At 37.8% G+C, this 16,624-nt stretch overlaps 1 protein-coding gene across 9 annotated transcripts in view; it reads left to right on the top strand.

The window, feature by feature from the left end:
* Positions 1-16,624, top strand: part of tjp1a (tight junction protein 1a) — a 142,701-nt gene that overhangs the window by 108,225 nt on the left and 17,852 nt on the right. For all 9 annotated transcript variants that reach the window (XM_028473297.1, XM_028473239.1, XM_028473229.1 and 6 more), the window contains 14 exons: positions 2,030-2,086; positions 3,008-3,132; positions 4,044-4,146; positions 4,245-4,557; positions 4,799-4,902; positions 5,444-5,612; positions 5,749-5,881; positions 11,257-11,396; positions 11,982-12,087; positions 12,263-12,413; positions 14,348-14,456; positions 14,566-14,785; positions 15,638-15,822; positions 15,986-16,081. In XM_028473297.1, coding sequence (XP_028329098.1) covers positions 2,030-2,086; positions 3,008-3,132; positions 4,044-4,146; positions 4,245-4,557; positions 4,799-4,902; positions 5,444-5,612; positions 5,749-5,881; positions 11,257-11,396; positions 11,982-12,087; positions 12,263-12,413; positions 14,348-14,456; positions 14,566-14,785; positions 15,638-15,822; positions 15,986-16,081 — 2,011 coding nt within the window. The remainder of the gene's footprint in view (positions 1-2,029; positions 2,087-3,007; positions 3,133-4,043; positions 4,147-4,244; positions 4,558-4,798; positions 4,903-5,443; positions 5,613-5,748; positions 5,882-11,256; positions 11,397-11,981; positions 12,088-12,262; positions 12,414-14,347; positions 14,457-14,565; positions 14,786-15,637; positions 15,823-15,985; positions 16,082-16,624) is intronic.

Below are 16,624 nucleotides of genomic sequence, written 5' to 3'. Positions count from 1 at the left end.
GTGAGACCACAATGCTCTCAGGATGACAAAGCTCAGCCACAACAAAAAATAAATACTTTTTTCCTATAACTTGGCCACAAATTGAGATGCAGTGCTCAGACTGGTACCATTGAACAACATTTATTTTAAATGTGTGACCTTGACCTTTGCTCAAGATCATATTTAAGGTCAAGGTTAGTCTTCTGTTTTTCCTGCATTACTACTATGAATTTCCTGAGTAAAAACAACAAACTTGTCAACAAATCCAGATACAGGTTGTCATTTTTGCCAATTTTCAATTGCCAAATATATATTCGCCTTGCAAATACAGGTCTTGCCACGTTATCTTTTAGAATTGTGTTATTGTGAGATTTAGTAAACATCCCAGCTGTGTCAACATAAGTCTGGAAAAGAATTTGCATCCACACGTACACAAAAGGCTGATTCACCCAGGAGCACTGAGGCAGGTTCTTAGAAGAATTGTAGTTTGTTGTCAGTCCTCAGGGGATATTGGACTAAAAAGAACACCAATTGGAGCCTATTGACATTTGAAATCATTCACACCTTTGCATATACTGTACACACATCTTAGATATATTCTATGCTTCTTCCCACTCAAATCCAGTCAAAATCAATAAAGTTTTTTGACTGGATTTGAGTGGAAAGAAGCATTTTCATTTCGGCATTTTAAATGCATATATAGTTTTGTACTAGTAATTTAAACCTAGCTTCAGGCCATTACCAATATGCATTTGTGATTGTTTGTTGCCTTTTCTTTATTTTTTTATGGTATGCGTGTTGGCCTCTCCACAAACCTGTAGTGTTAAGTGTCGGAGCCTGTCAACCGACACCAGACCCTCTGATCAGGTGGCTCCTGCTCCAGTGCAGACAGTAGACAGTGTGTGAACTTACTGTAAATTGTATATTTAGTATGAGGGAAGGAGATGCCACTAATGACCATAATGATGGTGTGGACGATGGGTGAGAAGCTTTTGGGATTAGGTGATGATGAAGGGGTGAAGCAGTGAGATTATCAAGATTACAGGCTGGACAGACGACAGGGTATGTTTTTTTTAAATGGCAGAGTAAGGAAAGCATAAGTAACAAGCACCCTGCCACGTGTGGCGTTCACTTCCATTCCTTCCCCCCTTCACACTGGACTGTGCTCAGCACTCTGCCACAGACAGCTGGACCTTCACGCCCCACAGGCAGGAACGACACGTTTGTCTTGTTTCATATCTGAAGGCAAATCTGTTATTTAATGTGGGATACACAGCAATCCAGGAGTTTAAATGTACAATGCAAGCTAAAATTAAATTGTGTAGTATCCATTGAATGTGTGATTTTCACAATTTGAATTTTTAATGGGGAACTGATGAATTGATAAATTCTGCCAAGCGCCAAATATACTCTTTGCCATATATTGGCAGTTCATTTGATCAGTGATCCTGATCATGGAACCATCACATTTAACAAAATCTATGAAGAAATGAGTGAAATGTTACTGAAAACATCCAAAAACCTAAAATTGTTTTGGGTCAAAATTTATCCCAACTTCAACTGGATTTAGCTCCTCTGGTATTAAAGGTAGAGCAAATCCATGCACACAGTAAGATACTGCATCCACTCAGCTACCCAATGGTGTTTGTTATAATGTTTTATTCTCATTAATATAAATGCATTAAGTTAAAATATGTGGGTACCCCCATTTTTTTTTTTGGAAAAATCTCGATGAAATGCGCAATATGTTAGTGTAAATGACAAACCAACCCAACCTAGTTATCTTTTGATGTCCCTGGGTTTTTGCCATACGTAAAGACAAAATGTAAACAGAGAACATAAAAAGTCATGCATGTATATTTTATTTGTTTATGTTTTCATAGATAGTTTATACCCGGTGATCAAAGATCCAGCCTTTATTGATACACAAGTGAATGTTATACACAGACAGTATGCTAAGCTACTGAATTTTACCATTGTACTTTAGCTTTTACTTTAGTTTCTGGATTGATAGAGCTAATCATTTGTGTCTTTTTGTTCTGTGTTGCAGAGTGCAGCAATGGAGGAAACTGTCATATGGGAACAGCACACGGTGACCCTTCACAGGGTGGGTATTTATAAGTCCTCAATCCACTCTTCTCTTCGGTCTCTTTACTGCTGCCTGTCTCCTAATCCTCAGCAATGTTTTACGTCTACTTCAGTTTTCCCAACTTGTTCCTTTTTGCCCTCTCCTTGTTTTTTACCAACCGTCTTTCTGTACACAAGCCATCGCTGCAGCAGCAGGATGTGTGGTCCTGAAACAATAGTCAGGGAATCCAGATGGCAGGAAACAAGACGGAGGAAGACAGAAATCAGCATCACATCCTTACTACTTTATTTTTACTTCCTTCCTGTTGGCAGCATCTTGCACAGCTCCAGAGGAAGACATAGATCATTGTTTCGAACATGTTTTATTTCTTCTTGGGTAGGGTGGATCATACCTTTCTAAGTAGGTTTTAAATTGTTGAGGTTTTTAACAGCCAATTCTGCTTTAGTTCATCATTATTTCCACATTTTTCATTCATAATGAAGAATTATGGCCATAATGTCTGGGTTTATTGATTCTCGTGTTGACGTGTAGTAGATGAACTGGAGGTGATTGTTAATACTGTGTTGTGGGATTGTGTAGAGCACCTGTCTAGACTGATCTGCTTGTTTGTAATCTAATTACTAGCAGATTTAGTGAGACTATGGGAGTAGCCCAGTGTGACAAGCCATTCTTAGCACTTCATGCACCACATGACATTTTAGCTCAGTAACTACATGATGACAGGCTAAGAACATTTTCATATGTGCACTTTTGTTTTGTTTGTTCCCAAGTTCTCTTTGTGTAGGTGGTTTAATCTCTCTTCCCCTGCACAAAACACATAACATTTCCTACTCGGGATAACAATTCTGCCTGTGAAAAACCTTTTTATCTCATTCTTTGAGACATCAAACGCACCAGTCATTTTTGCCGTATGCTTATTGTCTACTTCTGTGTCTATAGGCGGCAGGATTTGGGTTTGGTATCGCTATCTCAGGTGGGAGGGACAACCCTCATTTCCAGAGTGGAGAGACGTCTATTGTGATATCTGATGTGTTGAAAGGAGGCCCTGCCGAGGGTCTACTACAGTAAGTGTAGGATTTGAAAAAAATAATGATGAAAAAGTTTTTACAGTTTATTTTACAAGACGTTAATTGAACATTTATTACTTTAAAAACCACTTAATTTCCATAAGAGTTGAGCTATGCATACCATTTCTGAAGAGATATAAAAACGTGTGCAGAAATCTTGAATCCTGTTACATGTGTAGGAGAACCAGCACCTTTTAAAGTAGATTAAATGTCATTCAGACTTTAATTCGTGTGCATAATAACCACAGGTGAATGTAACGGATTACAAGTCCTCACATTAGTGTAACTGAGTAGCTTTTATAGGTACTTGTACTTTTGAGTATATTCCTAAATCAGTAATTTTACTTGCATTTAAGTACGTTTTAAAAGAAGTAAAGTAATTAATAGGGGTGTCCCAATCTGATATTGATATCGGATATCAGTCCGATATCAGCCAGAAAACAAATATTAAATTTTATCGGACTGCATCTAAGATCTCCGATATATATTATATTATATATTATTTATTCATTTGTAGAATACTGTAGATATGTTGAAGGTTAAAATGTATGTAACCATATGTTTAATAATAAATGGGTCAGTTTTTCTCATACCTACTGTTGCTGACTATTGTTCTCTGTTTGAGTGACATCACTTGATCAAGCCTTTTCTAACATTCCACACTACAAATTAAGTAATAAAAGTATTTACAATTCGTGCTGATATTGTATCGAATCGATATCGCCCAATACTCAAGGCTACAATATCGGTATCGTATCGGAGGTGAAAAAGTTGTTTTGGGACATCCCTAGTAATTAATTACAGCACTTGAGTGTCTTATGTATGACAGTGCTTCTACTGTAGTATGATATATTGGTTCCTTTCACACCTCTGATAAACGCTGACCATTAACATATTTTTTTCTTTAGGGAGAATGACCGAGTAGTAATGGTCAATGCAGTTTCCATGGACAACGTAGAACATGCCTATGCTGTTCAGCAACTCCGCAAGAGTGGCAAAAACGCTAAGATAGTAAGTTTAAATAATAATTCTGAAGTAGAACTCTTTGTGCAACTGTAATACAAATGATGAAAATCAAGTTTTCACATCAAAACTGTTCTTTTCTTTAGACCATACGTAGGAAACGAAAAGTACAAATCCCTGTTTCACGGCAAGGCGACAGGGAAACGATGTCTGAGCATGAGGAAGAGAGCGATGAGGATGAAGGCTATGAGCCCCAAAGCGCTCGGGGTGGCTTAAGTGCCTACGATGGTGCAGGCACTGGCAGGCGTCGCGATGGCGAGCGAAGCAGCAGCGCGCGGCGGGATCACAGTGCCTCACGAGAAAGGAGCGCCTCGCCGCGCTCCGTTCCCAGATCACAAGCCTCCTCTGCACCACCACGGCCTGCCAAGGTCACACTTGTCAAGTCCCGCAAAAACGAAGGTGGGCTATCTAACATTCCAGCAATTAAAAATATAGCTTTCATAAATGTAATTTCTCGATGTATCACCATTTGTGTATTTTATACAGATTTTCTAAAGTGAAACTTTAGTGCTCTAATTAAATAATTTCTACCCAGGATCTATACATTTCTATCGAACTGTAAAGATTCTACTGATGAAGTCTGTCAGAACACATTTTTTTTGCCTTGTGCCCTGTTGATATTGTTTTGCTGAATTGTTAGAATATGGACTGCGACTGGCCAGCCACATCTTTGTGAAAGACATCTCTCCAGAGAGCCTCGCTGCCCGAGATGGAAACATCCAGGAGGGAGACGTTGTACTCAAGGTGAGATGAAAGACAATATCTGCAGAGGCTTGGCCCAAGAATATACAAAGCACTGCAAGGAACAAAGAACTGTAAAAAGATGTATGTTTATAGTATGTTGTCAGAGATGCACTTGTTTAATCATCAGGTGGGGACATTTGACTGATTAGTTAGAGTAAAAGTTAAAAGAAATTGAATAAATATCATTAAGCTTTTGTCATTGAGCTGGGTGTCAATTCAGATTACCCAAATCAATTCGATTCACAAGGGCCAGATTCGATTTGATTCGCAATTCCATTTGATTTTTGATTCAGGAGAGGATATTACTGTCCTATTACCAATTTAACTTGATTATGGAAGAGATCTGATGCTGTAAATAATGGAAAGTAATGCCACACACGCAAATAACTCATTACACATGTCTGAAAATACAATAAATGACTTTTTATGAATCAATGTATAAATATATATATATTTTCTTTTTTCCTATTTTTTTTTTTTTTTTCCTCAGTAACTAATCTTTTTTCACCCTGGTTCTTACCTGATGCTTTTTTGCTTTCAGATCAATGGCACAGTTACTGAGAATCTATCATTGATAGATGCTAAGAAGCTAATTGAGAGGTCAAAGGGCAAGCTAAAAATGGTGGTGCAGAGAGATGAACGGGCTACACTGCTTAACATTCCTGACCTTGACGATAGCATCGCATCAGCCAATAACTCTGACAGAGATGGTATGATCATGGACGCTTCATCACAGTTTGTTTAGGCTTGTTTATTCATTTATTGCTGTCTCCCTGTTATCGTCTCCTGCTTTAAATCAGTTTATCCATTATTGCTCTTCTAATGGCTTCCTTATTCAAATATCAGACATTTCAGAAATACATTCACTGACATCAGATCATTCCAATCGATCCCATGAGAGAGGTCGATCACGTTCACCGGAGAGGCCTGAATCATCGGAGCATCACCGTCAATCACCTCGGCAGATCAGCAACGGCAGGTTAGCAAAGTACACACAGACACACACACACGACAGCACACCTGATGATGAAACACAGCTGTCACCCATGACACAATCATCCATCCACATTCACGCCCACTCCCACCTACATCCATCATGTTCACAACCACAGGTGAGTGGATGCTTAGTCAGCACACTTCTAATGCACGAATCAATAGACCAAGACATAACATGCATAAACCATCAGTGTCCACATGTAGCCGTCATTGAGTTCCAATAGTGACTTTCTCCTGGGGCATGGGTGAGGATTGAACCCTCTGCTGGTAAACTGAGGTCATATTTGGAAGGTCTGTGTGAGCACACGACACAAGTGTGCGACTCAATACAAACACTGACATTTTTTTATTACCAGTATTCACATGAAAGTCAGATGATGGCAGTATTTATTGTACTCATTGAGAGCATTTTTTAATTCTTTCACTTTACCTTTCTATTGTCTTGTTGTGCTAGTGTTTTCTTATCCAGTTGAATTTGTGTAGCAAGTATTGTTTTAAATTTTGTAGGATATAAATGAAAGGCTAATTAGAGCAAGCAGCGGAATAATTTATTGAGCAGATTTTGAATTTCACCTGACGAGATTGTCTGGAAACAGTTATTTTTTTTAATAGTTTTATGAATCAATGAAAAGTTTTCATGCTTGTTTATGTTTGAATCCTGTATGTCGCAGATCAACAAACACACAAAGCATTTTGTTCATGGATCATTAAAATGAGAGGTTACACTAAAGAGAACTGTCAATAAACAATGAAATTCACTCTGTATCTAAACCAGCCAGTTAGCAGGGCTCCCGCATGCTTGAAAAGTCTTAAAAGGCATTAAAGGGGACATATCATGCTAAATCCACTTTTTTAGCCCTTAAATGCATTTTGTTGCATATTTAGAGTGCTTAGAAGTACAGAAAAAAATCAAATTAGTCTCTTCAGGTGCTCCGTAGATATCTTTATATTCTGTTTTGCTCATATTTTTCAATCTGTTTTGATTTTTCTATTCTCTATTATTTTTTTTGAACTATTACATCACAGTATTTGCAGCGGAACTGCCATATTAGGACATCAACTCCAGGTCTAACACTTCGAGCAATCCGCCATTTTTATTTCTCGCTTTTATTTTGTAGTCCAAGCTCAAGGATGCTGAAGTTATGAGAGGATAAGTCAAAATGTTCGGTTGTTGGATGTAGTAACCCACACGCTTCATTACACCGTCTCCCAGCATCAGAACCTTTTCGAAGTGCCTGGTTGAGTTTTATTTTTCACTGCAATGTACCCACATCTGTGTGTAAGGTCATTTTTGTGTGCGCGAAGCACTTCAAGGATGACTGCTTCTGAAACCTCTGCCAGTATAAAGAAGGATTTGCTGAAAGACTTTGTCTGATTGAGGGTTCAATTCCTTCTATCTTTGGAGACGACGAAAAGAGCACTTCGGTAAGCTGTAAATAACGCTAAAAAGTGTGATGATAAGACGTCCCTGTCATTGTTTTGTTAGCATTAGCAGTTGCACCGTCTTCAGACTTCATATGTTAGCGCTGTGTGCTCGTTTTAGATCCTTGATGATATGGCCTACGTGATTTAATTTAAGTCTAACGTTTTCATTAGTCATTTCATTTTGCCATTTATGTCTTTGAAAAGACTGTATTAAAATGCATTTCGTGACGTTAGCTTGGCGCTAGCGTTAGCCAGACCCAAGCATTGCAGTTCTGCTTTATATAGACCACAACTGTATGATTTATATGTAAAAAGGAAGGATTTAAAACCATGATATGTCCCCTTTAAGTTCATAAATATAAAAATAAGGCCTTAATTGTCATTAAAATGTCTTAAATCATTGTTTCAAAAGTCTTACATTTTAACACATACTAAGTATGATTTTTATGATTGTAAGTAGTCTCACATTTCAAAATAACTAGTAACATTCGCTTTTTAAAAATATACAATTTTACGTCTCGCAATCTCGACAGTGGAACCAACTACAAAACAGTGACGTGGTTGCAGATGCTCATCATACTTGCAGTAACTTTCAACAACATGAAAAAATATAAAGAAAATGGCCTGTCCAACAAAGATTTTTCTTATTGGTTTTGTTCTTTGTATTTTTGTTGTTGTTTTTTAGATTTCTGGCTATTTTTGTAGTCATCTTGTGTGTTTTTGGAGTGATTTTGATGATTTTAGTCTGTTGTTTGTGTATTTTACTGTCATTTTGTGTCATTACTTTGGGGGCCGCCAGTTGCACGTCTACACTAGACACTGGAAAAAATTACCCTAACCCTATGGACCTGTACGCCTCCAGGATTTTGAGGCGTGCAGGAAAGATTGTGGCCGACCCCTCCCACCCCGGTCATAAACTGTTTCAATCTCTCCCTTCTGGTAGGAGGTTTCGGTCCATCAGGACCAGAACCTCCAGACACAAAAACAGCTTCTTTCCCTCTGCCACCATCCACATGAACACACCCCAAGTCACCCACTGAACCCCCCCCCCCCCCACCCGATCACCACCTCCACCAGCTTGATACCTGCTGCACTGTATATATATATATTTATATTTATATTTATCCTATTTATCCTTTATTCTCTATCTATCCTTTATTTATCCCTCATCCTTTATATTTATCATTATTATTATTATTATTGTTGCTGGGTTGTGCTTTGTTGTTCTGTTTTTATTTCTTTTATTTCTTTTTGTTGCTTGTTTTGTGCACCAACCACCAAGTCAAATTCCTTGTACTGTCCTCAAAACTGTACATGGCAAATAAAACATTTCTGATTTCTGATTCTGATGTAACTGATGTGGCAGTTGGTCTTAAATTTAATTTCAAATGGCAATAAAAAAAGTCTTAAAAAGTCTTAAATTTAATTTGACTGAAGCTGTAGAAAACCCTGAGTTAGGGACTGTTGTTGTTGCCAAAATAAAATGAATGAAATTTTAATTTAATTTCTAGATTTAAAATTGGACCATTTAGATTGAGACCTGACTAGCATTTTGCTGCTAGTTGTTAGTTCACTGTGCTGTGGCTTGCTTTAACTGTCTGGCTGTCTGTCAGTTGTGTGAACAGAATAACGGTGAGGCCAGTGATTTGATTAGACAGTGCGTTATGATGACACACCGTGAAGTAAAGCTGTGCTTGTTTCAGTGCGGAATGAGGGCAAGTCCAGTGTTGCACAGATTGCTTCTACTGTATGTGAACACATCCCTGTGACTGTGAGCACTTAGTAGTGCTGCCAACTTCACTCAGTCTCTCTTTGATAATGTGTAGTAAATACAAATGTGGTGAGAACTTAAGTTGTTCATTATAGGTTTGACAGAGTAATATGTAAGAGGAGTTCCACTTTTTACGTGACTACTGGTTTAACAACTGTTTCAGTCAGACTGCCACTGCACTGTGATGTAAGGGACTGTCTTTACTACTGGCTTAGGGAGGACTGAAAAGAATTTGACATACTTCCCACAGTGCTTTGCCCCAAGCCAGATGGTTGGTTGAATTTGATTGGCTGCATGGCTCAGGCATTATCCCCCCCCATCAGTAATGGTCAAAAAAGCTCTTCATTAAATGTTGCATATGAGCCGAGTACATGTTGTGCAACCTCAAAGGGCGTGTTTTCAGTTAAGGCTTCAAGATACAAACTTTAAGGTACGCATCATGGTTCAACTGACAGGTGCATTTGTGTAAGTATTTTACTTTTTGTTATTTTCGTTGACTTTTCAGTTAGTTGGAATAGAATTGGCTGTTTTGGTTTGTAAATGGTGTGAAAATTCTAATGGCTCTGACTATTTCCCAGTGTCATAATTCTGGTCTGACTATCCAACGCTACAACTTCTATCCTTTCCCTTTGTCTCTGGCTTATTTTCTCCTACAGAGAGCACGGTACATGCTTCATTATATTGTGACACCTTTTCCAACATCCGACTGTGCCAACGTGCATCTCATTTTGCATATATTACTCCATCACCTACTCTGTTCCTTGTCATTTTTCCTACTCTTATTCATTATTGAAACATGCAAATGATACACTTGTCAGTTCCATTATAATTTTTCTGTTATGCTTAAGTTTTATTTTTTTAGCATTTACTAGTTAGAAAAACATGACACAGGCCATGGTGGTGCACACAAGTCTACGGAGTCTGTGAGTCTACAGAGACAAAGCTTTGTAAATGTGTTTATTTGTAAAATGTAAGTGCAATAAAACCTGCCAGACTAATTAATGCTCTAAGCTGTAATTTTTAGTTATAGAATAAACTGTCTAAATTGTGTTTTTCTCTCTCTGGATGTAAATAAATACCTATATAGTATATTTTTTTTATGAATGCTTTACAACAGCGATTCTCAACTGCTTGGTCAGGACCCAAAAGTGGGTCGCGAACCTGTACTGAGTGGGTCGCGGACAGCTGTTCAAAAAAAAAAAATAGACCACTTAATGTCTCTCATTTTGGACTTGTCTTTTATTCTGAAATAAACTTTTCTTTTGACAGGCATGGTGTGAAATTCATGTTGCACGGGAAAATATATAGATTTATGTTTAAAAAAAGATTATATATGTGTTTTCAAGAGCTATTTTTGAAAAACTAAATTTGGTTGGTTGAATTCTACAAAAAAAAAAAAGTGGGTCATGATAGATGACTGTGGTAAAATGTGGGTCCCAGGGTGAGACCAGTTGAAAACCCCTGCTTTATAAGAACATCGAAGAGAAGCCTTCTGGTCAGAGCTGGTTGACTTCACCTTCTTTACAAAAGCAGGCAGTCACATGATCAGATTGGAATTCAACCATTGTTTTAGGGAGTCATGCCTTTTCTTTCCTTTTCAAACACATGTACACACACAAACGGAGCTTTCGACTATTTACTTTATCCAGGTCAAACAGTAAGTTGGAATGAATAGTGTGCCGTTCTAAAAGGTTATGCACAGTGCCTTGGTCCAATTCTCTTTCTACGTCTATGTTTTTACTTCTAAGAGTGCCTGTGAATTGTGAGTGAGTCTACATTAGACATCAGAAAACTGCTGCCTTTTTCTCCTTTGTTTCCCTGAAGACTGTAGAACACTGTCCTTAGCTACTCGTGTGCAGAGCAACTCTTAGTTCCTTTATCTGTTTATTGTCTTTTCATTCAATTTCTTCAACCATTACCTTTCTCTTGGCCTCATCTTTGTTTCACGCTGTTCTGATTTTAGTATGCATGTTTTCATGCTTGTGTCAGCAGAAGAAACTAATACTATACGCTAGCCAAAGGACTCATTACATCACCTGAACAAAGAGAACTAAACACCTGAGAGAATTATTTGTTTTACACACTGTAAGTTTTTCAATTGCAATTGCCCTCTGTATGGATTATACAAAATAAAATGCATTTATTCTTTTTGTGTTTTTCAGCCATCGAAGTCGAGATGAGGAGCGCATATCTAAAGCCGGTGCCATTTCCACATCAGTCAAAAACTCTGATGACAGCGTCCTCTCACAGGGCAGCGACCCGGCCAGCTCTAGAGATGATAAACTGTTACCTCCGCTGCCTGGTAAACTTCTACTCATCATATTACTCTTTACTCACATTTGGATCACTGTTATTGTTATATTATTGTAACTTACAGAGGAAAGACGTTTAGTATTATCTGCATGATGAGAAGAGTTCTGCAATGTAATGGAATGTGTACAGAATTAGAATGTAATTTAAAAACCTTAGCTTTGGTGGTTTAGTCCAAAATGCTATATCAAACTACACAACACTTTCAGTCTAAAAGCTTTGCGTTAATATCATTGTTATACTTGTGATTTTATTGATTCAATTAGACATACAGTACATGACTTGAATGACTTTTCATAGAAGGAGTAAAATTTATCTCCAAGAGCCAAGTCGTGTATGTTGCTTTGTTGGCCTTCCCTAATCCTTAGAATAATTACAGTATGTTCAATGGATCCTATAATATAACGCATGCCAATGATTGAAAATTATTTCAATTTTGAAATCATCTCCAGTTATTTCTCTGCTGTTACAAAGCTTCTGTTCGAGACATCCAAAGAAACCAAGGACAACATTTGTCTTACTTATCAGTGATTTAGTTTGCATGTCATTCTACATTGTGTTATTGTTTTTGTTGCAGAACCAAAGCCAGTTTATGCACAGCCTGGTCAGCCTGATGTGGACCTGCCAGTCAGCCCCTCTGATGCCCCTGTGCCCAGTGCTGCTCATGATGACAGCATCCTTAGGTAAAATAAAGTTCTTCAATTCCATGCTAAAAAAAATCATTTTATGCCATAGGAGCAAATATTTAGCACTGACTTTTATTATTACTGCATGTCATGTGACTTTAACGGTACAGTTTTTCTTGTCCTTTTAAATGCATGACTCGCTGACCTTTAAGTCACCTGTGCTTTTCTGTAGACCAAGTATGAAACTGGTCAAGTTCAAAAAGGGAGACAGTGTCGGCCTGCGTCTCGCTGGTGGGAACGATGTGGGAATCTTTGTGGCAGGAGTTTTGGAAGACAGTCCTGCAGCTAAAGAGGGGCTGGAAGAGGGGGACCAGATTCTCAGGGTAAGCTGCACTTTGTGACTTAACCAATGTAAATTTTCTGTTGTCTCTACCATAATCTCTGCCTTTTTACTATAGGAGAGGGGATGGAGGGCTGTGTGCAGCAAATGAATTGTTTGTAATTTCATTGCATATTTTAATGATCCCAAATGGAAAATGATCTGCATATAATTCACTTGATGTTTGTACATTTATTCACAGTTACAAATTACAATATTATACAATAATTGTAACTGTGTCGTACGTTCTTGTAATACAGTAAAACGCACGTCTTCATATAAGCCTTTTGCAGCTTTTTATGTAAGTAAAGAATTTAACCTCATATAGTTATTTGGTTGGGTTCAATTCAGGTTGCCCTTTTTTATTTATCTGTTATTTGAAAAACTGTGAAGAAGACAAGGCAGCTAATCTACAAACTAACTTGCTGGTAATAGTCAAATCTGTGTGGTCCATGGACAAGAAAAGATTTACTTCATTGTAAGAGATTCTTGGGAATACACACGATGTATCTTTCAGCCAGTGAGTCATTCATGGGCTTCACCCCGTGTCAGAACTCCCCTTGTTTCCAGCATGAGGACACAATAGAAGTCGTTTTTACTCTCTGGCCTCGGAACAATTAACAATGGACAATTGACTGTTCCACTGAAGACTAGAGCAACATTGCTGATGATGAAATCCCTCTTGATGTCACAGTTGGATCCAGTCTGCACCATTACACCCACTTAAAGGCTTGTTTATCAAAGTTAAAATGTGCTTCTTTCTAAAGGACAAACAGGTTGATCACATTTGAATGAACGTGCAACAACTTGTTCATTCGTCTACATAGTCTGAACCCACAAAATACTGTATTTCATTTCACCGCAGCTTTTCAGTAGTGTTTTAATCTGTAGCCACTGCTTTTAGATGAGCTTTATGTGAGCGTTGATTTGTTTGTCTTTTAGCAGGATTAGATATAAAATACATTATGCATTTCAACAAAATTTTAACCTGGAGATCCAGATTATTATACTGATTCTGGATCAGATTAAAAAATGGAAAAATCCCCTTCTCTTAATAATCATTGGCAAAACTTCATATATTCACATCTCTGTTCACAACTAACCGATCTTTATGAGATTTTATTCAGTTATGTTTGGTAGATTTCTCAATTACTCCGAGTTTAATCTGGATCAGGTCTGGATTGCTCATTTCGTCACAATTTTTTGAGAAAAAAAAGGGCGGGGGGGTCCCATACATTTAGACTTACTGTATTGCTATTAATGGGGATAGAAATGTCTTTCAAGCCTTTTGAAGCAAGGATCACTGAACCAGATAATTGCCAATATTTGACAGGGAGGAGATTTCGTACTTGGTAGAGGTTTGCGCTCTCTGAGTGTTCTTGTTTTAATTCTACATTATCATCTGGTTGTATGCTTTTCTTGTTTTTTTTGTCTTGTTTTAATGCAATCCATACATTTCGCCCTTGTAATGACTTAACGTGTTATCCTTCTATGAAGAACCATGGATTGCCTTGTGACCAAAATTTGCTATAAACATTTTTTTGCCCAATTGTTCCTCAAAAAGAAAGGCTTCCAGCACATTGTTTCCTGACTTTAGAAGTTTTTTTGCCTTTAGTCACAGTGTGTGAGCACTGATAAAGACATTAAGCCCCTCTGTTTTTGAGAAGAATAAAGGTGGCTTCTGTGGTTCATGCATTTTTAGTTCCCCTGCTGCTCTTCAAGCAGAGTCAATAAACACTAGATATTGTGTTTAGGCCAGCAGCAGGACACTGGGAGAGGCTGCTGGATGGAAATACATTAGACAAAGTTTGTATGTGTCCATTATTTGGTGTTTTCATGTAAAACACAACCCCTAAAATGGAGCATATAGTACAAAGCATATAAAAGCACCACACTGACACTGTTTTATTGGGTTTTTTTCTGCTTCTATATCTGCAGGTAAACAATGTGGACTTTGCTAACATCATCCGTGAGGAGGCTGTGCTTTTCCTGCTGGACCTTCCCAGAGGAGAGGAAGTTACTATTCTCGCTCAAAAGAAAAAAGATGGTGAGCTTGGACAGTCTTAAGTGTTATGTTTGCTGCTGCAAACACACCTTTAACACAGTGGCATCGCCTTCTAACTTTAATCATCTGTTGTTTTTTGTATCACCTGCAGTGTATCGGAGGATAGTGGAGTCAGATGTGGGCGACTCCTTCTACATTCGGACACATTTTGAATATGAAAAAGAGTCGCCGTACGGGCTGAGCTTTAACAAGGGCGAGGTGTTCCGTGTTGTAGACACACTTTACAATGGCAAATTAGGATCTTGGCTTGCTATCCGCATTGGAAAGAACCACCAGGAGGTGGAAAGAGGCATCATTCCAAACAAGAACAGGTATAAGATGCATCTGTTCATAGCTTTTACTTGTACAGCTTGTTTTGGCACCTCACCAATGGGAAGGGGTGGAGACAAAGAAATAGACTGCAGGTTTTTTTTTTTTTTTAAATGAGAAGAAAAGATTTAAGAGCAGATAAGATATTTTTGTATCCTACCACACCTTGGCTTCCTTTGCTCTTCACATAGTTGTCATAGTTTATTGCAGCTTATTGTTGTGGTGTTTTCTGAAGTGTCCTTTAAATGAGTTCAGTTGTAGCACATCCTTTGCATCAGGTAAGACTCACTTTGTGAAGTTTGTAAGAACACTTTAAGTATAAATCATATACATCATTATCAGACCAAATGTATTTAAGTCTGTCTCAATGACTTTCACTGCCACTGGCTTTGTTCATACAAAGATTCCTTACTGAGGTAGAGACGCAGCTATGCATGAGTTGTTCTTACTTATGCATTGAATACTGTGAATAAATATACTACGTGTCAGCTTCTAAACCTTTTTATTGTGTAATTTATTATTGATTAAAGCAATAATTGTCTTTAATACATGTAGCACTGACATGTAAATACACTGAACAAAAATATAAACAGAACACTTGTGTTTTTGCTCCCATTTTTCATGAGCTGAACATTTTCTATATCCTAGTCTTTCAAGACATCATCAGCTGTTTGTCAGTGATGGTAATTACCGGTACTTCCTATTTATAACATGTCATTTACATCTTGTGGATGAAGATGATGATTATTATTATTTATGTTTTGTCTTAGCTATTATTATCCTTGTTTTGATTTCAGGTCTGAGTAAAACACTTACCTTCTGACCTTACAATTGCATCCCATTTACTCACACAGAGCTGAGCAGCTGTCCAGTGTGCAGTATACACTTCCAAAAACACCAGGAGGTGATAGAGCAGATTTCTGGAGATTCAGAGGCTTGCGGAGTTCCAAGAGGAATTTGCGGAAAAGCAGGGAAGACCTGTCAGCCCAGCCGGTGCAGACCAAGTTTCCTGCCTACGAGAGGGTGGTGCTGAGGGAAGGTGAGAGAGCACAGGAAGCTACAATTAAACCCAGATGCCCACCTATCTTTGTTATTCTTATTATACTTTTTTTGATTGATACTAGGTTGTGAGGTGATTTTTCTAATTTTGACAAAGTCTCCTGTTTACAATTGTAACATCATTTAATTATGTCGTCACTCAGCTGGGTTCCTAAGGCCTGTGGTCATCTTTGGGCCGATCGCAGACGTGGCCAGAGAGAAACTAGCCCGGGAGGAGCCAGATATCATGGAACTAGCAAGTAAGTAAAGCAAGTACCCATTACATTCAGCCTGTTTGTCTTTGAATACAAACATAACTCTTTAATTACTTCATTTGCAGATTGATGCAAGACTGCCCAATCTATGCGTCATTTATGATCTGTAAAGGGAATTAATTTGTTGTAGTTTTAGTTGTTCAATTTGCGAGTTCATTTTGGTCTTTTTATGAGAGGTGACCTTCAGATAAAGGTCAAATTAAGTCCAGCTACCATCACCAATTTTACTAGAATAGAATTACTTTGACTTGGATTCTTGAAGTCATTCCGACATTGAAGAGTGATATTATATTTTTTGTTTTAATTTTAATTGTAATTGTATTAATAATCACCTGGAGACAGGATACTTTAAAAAAAAAAAAACACGTTTTTGTTTGGAATAATTAATAATTTTGGATCACAAAGGACAGCCTTACAGGGAGCTTGTTATGGTCATTGTGCTTTAAACCCAAACATGACAACATGAGAGTATTTATATTACTATTCTGTCATGTTTTCCCATTGGAAATATTTTAAGTTTATTAGTCA

The sequence above is a fragment of the Gouania willdenowi genome, chromosome 3, assembly GCF_900634775.1.
Source record: "Gouania willdenowi chromosome 3, fGouWil2.1, whole genome shotgun sequence".
NCBI classification, from domain to species: Eukaryota; Metazoa; Chordata; class Actinopteri; order Blenniiformes; family Gobiesocidae; genus Gouania; species Gouania willdenowi.
Note: the sequence above shows the minus strand (reverse complement) of the source record. Positions and strands in the feature narration are given on the sequence as shown.